Source organism: Oncorhynchus keta, chromosome 15 (genome assembly GCF_023373465.1).
Source record: "Oncorhynchus keta strain PuntledgeMale-10-30-2019 chromosome 15, Oket_V2, whole genome shotgun sequence".
Taxonomy (NCBI): domain Eukaryota; kingdom Metazoa; phylum Chordata; class Actinopteri; order Salmoniformes; family Salmonidae; genus Oncorhynchus; species Oncorhynchus keta.
The window spans coordinates 14,644,575-14,653,782 of NC_068435.1; the positions used below are offsets into that span (position 1 = coordinate 14,644,575).

At 37.3% G+C, this 9,208-nt stretch overlaps 1 protein-coding gene and 1 long non-coding RNA gene across 3 annotated transcripts in view; both read left to right on the top strand.

The window, feature by feature from the left end:
- LOC127907595 (coiled-coil domain-containing protein 18-like) overlaps window positions 1–8,750 on the top strand; it is a 33,899-nt gene extending 25,149 nt beyond the window's left edge. The window contains exon 4 of the mRNA XM_052463461.1: window positions 8,370–8,750. Within this exon, the coding sequence (XP_052319421.1) occupies window positions 8,370–8,592 (223 nt within the window). The 3' untranslated portion in view covers window positions 8,593–8,750. The remainder of the gene's footprint in view (window positions 1–8,369) is intronic.
- Window positions 6,862–7,992, top strand: LOC127907600 (uncharacterized). Of its 2 annotated transcripts, XR_008065101.1 has the most exons (4): window positions 6,862–6,943; window positions 7,014–7,300; window positions 7,479–7,765; window positions 7,871–7,992. It is a non-coding gene; the product is annotated as an uncharacterized LOC127907600 (long non-coding RNA). The 2 variants fall into 2 exon arrangements; XR_008065100.1 differs by having other exon boundaries at window positions 6,866–7,300.
- Window positions 8,751–9,208: the final 458 nt, after the last annotated feature.

The following is a 9,208-nucleotide window of genomic DNA, read 5'->3' on the forward strand; positions in this document are numbered from 1 at the left end:
GATGAGTTACGGTATTATTATACTGATGGATGGAGGGAAAGATGAGTTACAGTATTATTGTACTGCTGGAGGGAAAGATGAGTTACAGTATTATTGTACTGATGGATGGAGGGAGAGATGAGTTACAGTATTATTATACTGATGGATGGAGGGAAAGATGAGTTACAGTATTATTGGAATGGAGGGAGAAGATGAGTTACAGTATTATTATACTGATGGATGGAGGGAAAGATGAGTTACAGTATTATTGTACTGATGAATGGAGGGAAAGATGAGTTACAGTATTATTATACTGATGGATGGAGGGAAAGATGAGTTACAGTATTATTGTACTGATGGATGGAGGGAAAGATGAGTTATGGTATTATTATACTGATGGAGGGAAAGATGAGTTACAGTATTATTATACTGCTGGAGGGAAAGATGAGTTACGGTATTATTATACTGATGGATGGAGAGATGAGTTACAGTATTATTGTACTGATGGATGGAGGGAAAGATGAGTTACAGTATTATTATACTGATGGATGGAGGGAAAGATGAGTTACAGTATTATTATACTGATGGATGGAGGGAAAGATGATGTATTATTATACTGATTGAGGGAGAAAGATGACAGTATTATTATACTGATGAATGGAGGGAAAGATGAGTTACAGTATTATTATACTGATGGATGGAGGGAAAGATGAGTTACAGTATTATTATACTGATGGATGGAGGGAAAGATGAGTTACAGTATTATTATACTGATGGATGGAGGGAAAGATGAGTTACAGTATTATTATACTGATGGATGGAGGAAAGATGAGTTACAGTATTATTATACTGATGATGGAGGGAAAGATGAGTTACAGTATTATTATACTGATGGATGGAGGGAAAGATGAGTTACAGTATTATTATACTGATGGATGGAGGGAAAGATGAGTTACAGTATTATTATACTGATGGATGGAGGGAAAGATGAGTTACAGTATTATTATACTGATGGATGGAGGGAAAGATGAGTTACAGTATTATTATACTGATGGATGGAGGGAAAGATGAGTTACAGTATTATTATACTGATGGATGGAGGGAGAGATGAGTTACGGTATTATTATACTGATGAATGGAGGGAAAGATGAGTTACAGTATTATTATACTGATGGATGGAGGGAAAGATGAGTTACAGTATTATTATACTGATGAATGGAGGGAAAGATGAGTTACAGTATTATTATACTGATGGATGGAGGGAAAGATGAGTTACAGTATTATTATACTGATGGATGGAGGGAGAGATGAGTTACAGTATTATTATACTGATGAATGGAGGGAAAGATGAGTTACAGTATTATTATACTGATGAATGGAGGGAAAGATGAGTTACAGTATTATTATACTGATGGATGGAGGGAAAGATGAGTTACAGTATTATTATACTGATGGATGGAGGGAAAGATGAGTTACAGTATTATTATACTGATGAATGGAGGGAAAGATGAGTTACAGTATTATTATACTGATGAATGGAGGGAAAGATGAGTTACAGTATTATTATACTGATGGATGGAGGGAAAGATGAGTTACAGTATTATTATACTGATGGATGGAGGGAGAGATGAGTTATGGTATTATTATACTGATGAATGGAGGGAAAGATGAGTTACAGTATTATTATACTGATGAATGGAGGGAAAGATGAGTTACAGTATTATTATACTGATGGATGGAGGGAAAGATGAGTTACAGTATTATTATACTGATGGATGGAGGGAAAGATGAGTTACAGTATTATTGTACTGCTGGAGGGAGAGATGAGTTACGGTATTATTGTACTGATGAATGGAGGGAGAGATGAGTTATGGTATTATTATACTGATGAATGGAGGGAGAGATGAGTTACGGTATTATTATACTGATGAATGGAGGGAGAGATGAGTTATGGTATTATTATACTGATGGATGGAGGGCAAGATGAGTTACGGTATTATTATACTGATGAATGGAGGGAAAGATGAGTTACGGTATTATTATACTGCTGGAGGGAAAGATGAGTTACAGTATTATTGTACTGCTGGAGGGAAGATGAGTTACGGTATTATTGTACTGCTGAAGGGAGAGATGAGTTATGGTATTATTACACTGATAGATGGAGGGAGAGGTGATTTATGGTATTATTATACTGATGGATGGAGGGAGAGATGAGTTACAGTATTATTGTACTGCTGGAGGGAAAGATGAGTTACAGTATTATTATACTGATGGATGGAGGGAAAGATGAGTGACAGTATTATTGTACTGATGAATGGAGGGAAAGATGAGTTACGGTATTATTATACTGATGGATGGAGTGAAAGATGAGTTACAGTATTATTGTACTGCTGGAGGGAAAGATGAGTTACAGTATTATTGTACTGATGGATGGAGGGAGAGATGAGTTACAGTATTATTATACTGATGGATGGAGGGAAAGATGAGTTACAGTATTATTATACTGATGGATGGATGGAGAGATGAGTTACAGTATTATTGGAATGCTGGAGGGAGAGATGAGTTACAGTATTATTATACTGATGGATGGAGGGAAAGATGAGTTACAGTATTATTATACTGATGGATGGAGGGAAAGATGAGTTACAGTATTATTATACTGATGGATGGAGGGAAAGATGAGTTACAGTATTATTATACTGATGGATGGAGGGAAAGATGAGTTACAGTATTATTATACTGATGGATGGAGGGAGAGATGAGTTACAGTATTATTATACTGATGGATGGAGGGAAAGATGAGTTACAGTATTATTATACTGATGGATGGAGGGAAAGATGAGTTACAGTATTATTATACTGATGGATGGAGGGAAAGATGAGTTACAGTATTATTATACTGATGGATGGAGGGAAAGATGAGTTACAGTATTATTATACTGATGAATGGAGGGAAAGATGAGTTACAGTATTATTATACTGATGGATGGAGGGAAAGATGAGTTACAGTATTATTATACTGATGGATGGAGGGAGAGATGAGTTACGGTATTATTATACTGATGAATGGAGGGAAAGATGAGTTACAGTATTATTGTACTGATGGAGGGAAAGATGAGTTACAGTATTATTGTACTGCTGGAGGGAGAGATGAGTTACGGTATTATTGTACTGATGAATGGAGGGAGAGATGAGTTATGGTATTATTATACTGATGAATGGAGGGAGAGATGAGTTACGGTATTATTATACTGATGAATGGAGGGAGAGATGAGTTACAGTATTATTGTAATGATGAATGGAGGGAAAGATGAGTTACAGTATTATTATACTGATGGATGGAGGGAGAGATGAGTTACTATATTATTATACTGATGAATGGAGGGAAAGATGAGTTACAGTATTATTATACTGATGAATGGAGGGAAAGATGAGTTACAGTATTATTATACTGATGGATGGAGGGAAAGATGAGTTACAGTATTATTATACTGATGGATGGAGGGAGAGATGAGTTATGGTATTATTATACTGATGGATGGAGGGAAAGATGAGTTATGGTATTATTATACTGATGGAGGGAAAGATGAGAGGGAAAGATGAGTTACAGTATTATTATACTGATGGATGGAGGGAAAGATGAGTTATGGTATTATTATACTGATGGATGGAGGAAAGATGAGTTACAGTATTATTATACTGATGGATGGATGGAGGGAGATGATGAGTTACAGTATTATTATACTGATGGATGGAGGGAAAGATGAGTTACAGTATTATTATACTGATGGATGGAGGGAGAGATGAGTTACGGTATTATTATACTGATGGATGGAGGAAAGATGAGTTACAGTATTATTATACTGATGAATGGAGGGAAAGATGAGTTACAGTATTATTATACTGATGGATGGAGGGAAAGATGAGTTACAGTATTATTATACTGATGGATGGAGGGAAAGATGAGTTACAGTATTATTATACTGATGGATGGAGGGAGAGATGAGTTACGGTATTATTATACTGATGAATGGAGGGAAAGATGAGTTACAGTATTATTATACTGATGGATGGAGGGAAAGATGAGTTACAGTATTATTATACTGATGGATGGAGGGAGAGATGAGTTACGGTATTATTATACTGATGAATGGAGGGAAAGATGAGTTACAGTATTATTATACTGATGGATGGAGGGAAAGATGAGTTACAGTATTATTATACTGATGGATGGAGGGAAAGATGAGTTACAGTATTATTATACTGATGGATGGAGGGAGAGATGAGTTACGGTATTATTATACTGATGAATGGAGGGAAAGATGAGTTACAGTATTATTATACTGATGAATGGAGGGAAAGATGAGTTACAGTATTATTATACTGATGGATGGAGGGAAAGATGAGTTACAGTATTATTATACTGATGGATGGAGGGAAAGATGAGTTACAGTATTATTATACTGATGGATGGAGGGAAAGATGAGTTACAGTATTATTATACTGATGGATGGAGGGAAAGATGAGTTACAGTATTATTATACTGATGAATGGAGGGAAAGATGAGTTACAGTATTATTATACTGATGGATGGAGGGAAAGATGAGTTACAGTATTATTATACTGATGGATGGAGGGAGAGATGAGTTACGGTATTATTATACTGATGAATGGAGGGAAAGATGAGTTACAGTATTATTATACTGATGAATGGAGGGAAAGATGAGTTACAGTATTATTATACTGATGGATGGAGGTATTATTATAAAGATGAGTTACAGTATTATTATACTGATGGATGGAGGGAAAGATGAGTTACAGTATTATTATACTGATGGATGGAGGGAGAGATGAGTTACGGTATTATTATACTGATGAATGGAGGGAAAGATGAGTTACAGTATTATTATACTGATGAATGGAGGGAAAGATGAGTTACAGTATTATTATACTGATGGATGGAGGGAAAGATGAGTTACAGTATTATTATACTGATGGATGGAGGGAAAGATGAGTTACAGTATTATTATACTGATGGATGGAGGGAAAGATGAGTTACAGTATTATTGTACTGCTGGAGGGAGAGATGAGTTACAGTATTATTGTACTGCTGGAGGGAGAGATGAGTTACGGTATTATTGTACTGATGAATGGAGGGAGAGATGAGTTATGGTATTATTATACTGATGGATGGAGGGAGAGATGAGTTATGGTATTATTATACTGATGAATGGAGGGAGAGATGAGTTATGGTATTATTATACTTATGGATGGAGGGAGAGATGAGTTATGGTATTATTATACTGATGAATGGAGGGAGAGATGAGTTATGGTATTATTATACTGCTGGAGGGAAAGATGAGTTACAGTATTATTGTACTGCTGGAGGGAAAGATGAGTTACGGTATTATTGTACTGCTGAAGGGAGAGATGAGTTATGGTATTATTACACTGATAGATGGAGGGAGAGGTGATTTATGGTATTATTATACTGATGGATGGAGGGAGAGATGAGTTACAGTATTATTGTACTGCTGGAGGGAAAGATGAGTTACGGTATTATTATACTGATGGATGGAGGGAAAGATGAGTTACAGTATTATTGTACTGATGGAGAGATGAGTTATGGTATTATTATACTGCTGGAGGAGAGTATTGAGGGTTATGGTATTATTATATATTATTGGACTATATTATATGATGGAGGGAAAGATGAGTTATGGTATTATTATACTGCTGGAGGGAAAGATGAGTTATGGTATTATTGTACTGCTGGAGGGAAAGATGAGTTATGGTATTATTGTACTGATGGATGGAGGGAGAGATGAGTTACAGTATTATTATACTGCTGGAGGGAAAGATGAGTTATGGTATTATTATACTGATGATGGAGGGAGAGATGGTATTATTATACTGCTGGAGGGAGAGATGAGTTACAGTATTATTGTACTGCTGGATGGGGAGAGATGAGTTATGGTATTATTATACTGATAGATGGAGGGAAAGATGAGTTATGGTATTATTATACTGATGGATGGAGGGAAAGATGAGTTATGGTATTATTATACTGATGAGATGAGTTAGGTATTATTGTACTGCTGGAGGGAGATGAGTTATGGTATTATTATACTGATGGATGGGATGGATGAGGAATAGATGAGGGAGAGATGATTATTATACTGACTGATGGAGGGAAAGATGAGTTACAGTATTATTATACTGATGGATGGAGGGAGAGATGAGTTATGGTATTATTATACTGATGAATGGAGGGAAAGATGAGTTACAGTATTATTATACTGATGGAGGGAGAGATGAGTTATGGTATTATTATACTGATGGATGGAGGGAAAGATGAGTTATGGTATTATTATACTGATGGATGGAGGGAGAGATGATGTATTATTATAGGGAGAGATGAGTTATGGTATTATTATACTGATGGATGGAGGGAAAGATGAGTTATGGTATTATTATACTGATTATTATGGAGGGAAAGATGAGTTATGGTATTATTATACTGATGATGGAGGGAGAGATGAGTTATGGTATTATTATACTGATGATGGAGGGAGAGGTGATTTATGGTATTATTATACTGATGGATGGAGGGAGAGATGAGTTACAGTATTATTGTACTGCTGGAGGGAGAGATGAGTTATGGTATTATTATTCTGATGGATCTCTCCCTCCGAGAGATGAGTTATGGTATTATTATACTGATATATAGATGGAGGGAGAGATGAGTTATGGTATTATACTTAGATGGAGGGAGAGATGAGTTATGGTATTATTATACTGATAGATGGAGGGAGAGGTGAGTTATGGTATTATTATACTGATGAGGGAGAGATGAGTTATGGTATTATTATACTGCTGGAGGGAGAGATGAGTTATGGTATTATTGTACTGCTGGAGGGAGAGGTGAGTTATGGTATTATTATACTGATAGATGGAGGGAGAGGTGAGTTATGGTATTATTATACTGATGAGGGAGAGATGAGTTATGGTATTATTATACTGATGAGGGAGAGGTGAGTTATGGTATTATTATACTGATTAGGGAGAGATGAGTTATGGTATTATTGTACTGATGAGGGAGAGATGAGTTATGGTATTATTATACTGATTAGGGAGAGATGAGTTATGGTATTATTGTACTGCTGGAGGGAGAGGTGAGTTATGGTATTATTATACTGATAGATGGAGGGAGAGGTGAGTTATGGTATTATTATACTGATGAGGGAGAGATGAGTTATGGTATTATTATACTGATTAGGGAGAGATGAGTTATGGTATTATTGTACTGCTGGAGGGAGAGGTGAGTTATGGTATTATTATACTGATAGATGGAGGGAGACGTGAGTTATGGTATTATTATACTGAGGAGATGAGATGGTATTATTATACTGAATGGGAGATGAGTTATGGTATTATTATACTGACTGATGAGGGAGAGATGAGTTATGGTATTATTATACTGATAGATGGAGGGAGAGGTGAGTTATGGTATTATTATACTGATGAGGGAGAGATGAGTTATGGTATTATTATACTGATTAGGGAGAGATGAGTTATGGTATTATTGTACTGCTGGAGGGAGAGGTGAGTTATGGTATTATTATACTGATAGATGGAGGGAGAGGTGAGTTATGGTATTATTATACTGATGAGGGAGAGATGAGTTATGGTATTATTATACTGATGAGGGAGAGATGAGTTATGGTATTATTATACTGATTAGGGAGAGATGAGTTATGGTATTATTGTACTGCTGGAGGGAGAGGTGAGTTATGGTATTATTATACTGATGAGGGAGAGGTGAGTTATGGTATTATTATACTGATTAGGAGAGATGAGTTATGGTATTATTGTACTGCTGGAGGGAGAGGTGAGTTATGGTATTATTATACTGATAGATGGAGGGAGAGGTGAGTTATGGTATTATTATACTGATGAGGGAGAGATGAGTTATGGTATTATTATACTGATTAGGGAGAGATGAGTTATGGTATTATTGTACTGATAGATGGAGGGAGAGGTGAGTTATGGTATTATTATACTGATTAGGGAGAGATGAGTTATGGTATTATTGTACTGCTGGAGGGAGAGGTGAGTTATGGTATTATTATACTGATGGATGGAGGGAGAGGTGAGTTATGCTATTATTATACTGATGAATGGAGGGAGAGATTGATGGTTGCGTACCTGAAGTATTGTTTTGACAAAACACCACCAGTAACATCATAACATCATTTCATGGTGTTCAGTCTTCAGTTACCTTTCAGAACCATCTGAAACCATAAACTGGTCCCAGATCAGCTTCAGATATCCGATTTGACCATCTAGGAGTAGGCACCCTCTAACTGACCTTTGACCTATTGCTCCAGGACTCTGCAGCAGAGCCAGCACCTGTGTCTCTGGAGAGAACAACACAAGAACTCCAGAGTACGGTTGGGGAGCTGCAGGATACACTCGCTGGGAGAGCCTGTGCAGAGCGATGGAAAGCATCACCCAACATGCCAGGGGCAAGGCGATACCTTCATTTTGTTGCTGTTTATAAAAGGACATACCCAAATGAAACCATGCATTCTTTCTGTGTTGTATCCATAACACAACAAAGTGTGGTATTTCTGTCAATTTTACTATGGCTAGAAGATGACCTGTGTGTTCTCTTCTATAGGAGGCACATGTGTGTGGTCCAGGCAGAGGTCAGACTGCAAGCCACTGTCTCCTCTCTGCAGCTGGAGGAGAGAGAACGGCAGGTACAACAGGGCCCAACAACGGTCTTTGTAGTGTCTGTCAGTCGTTTTCTCGCTCTCTTTGTTTGTCTCTCTCTTTCTCTCTCTGTTGCTGTCTCTGTCTGTCTCCGTCTCTCTTTCTCTCTCTGTTGCTGTCTCTGTCTGTCTCCGTCTCTCTTTCTCTCTCTGTTGCTGTCTCTGTCTGTCTCCGTCTCTCTTTCTCTCTCTGTTGCTGTCTCTGTCTGTCTCTCTCTCTGTTGCTGTCTCTCTCTCTCTTTCTCTCTCTGTTGCTGTCTCTGTCTGTCTCCGTCTCTCTTTCTCTCTCTGTTGCTGTCTCTGTCTGTCTCCGTCTCTCTTTCTCTCTCTGTTGCTGTCTCTGTCTGTCTCTCTCTCTGTTGCTGTCTCTCTCTCTCTTTCTCTCTCTGTTGCTGTCTCTGTCTGTCTCCGTCTCTCTTTCTCTCTCTGTTGCCGTCTCTGTCTGTCTCTCT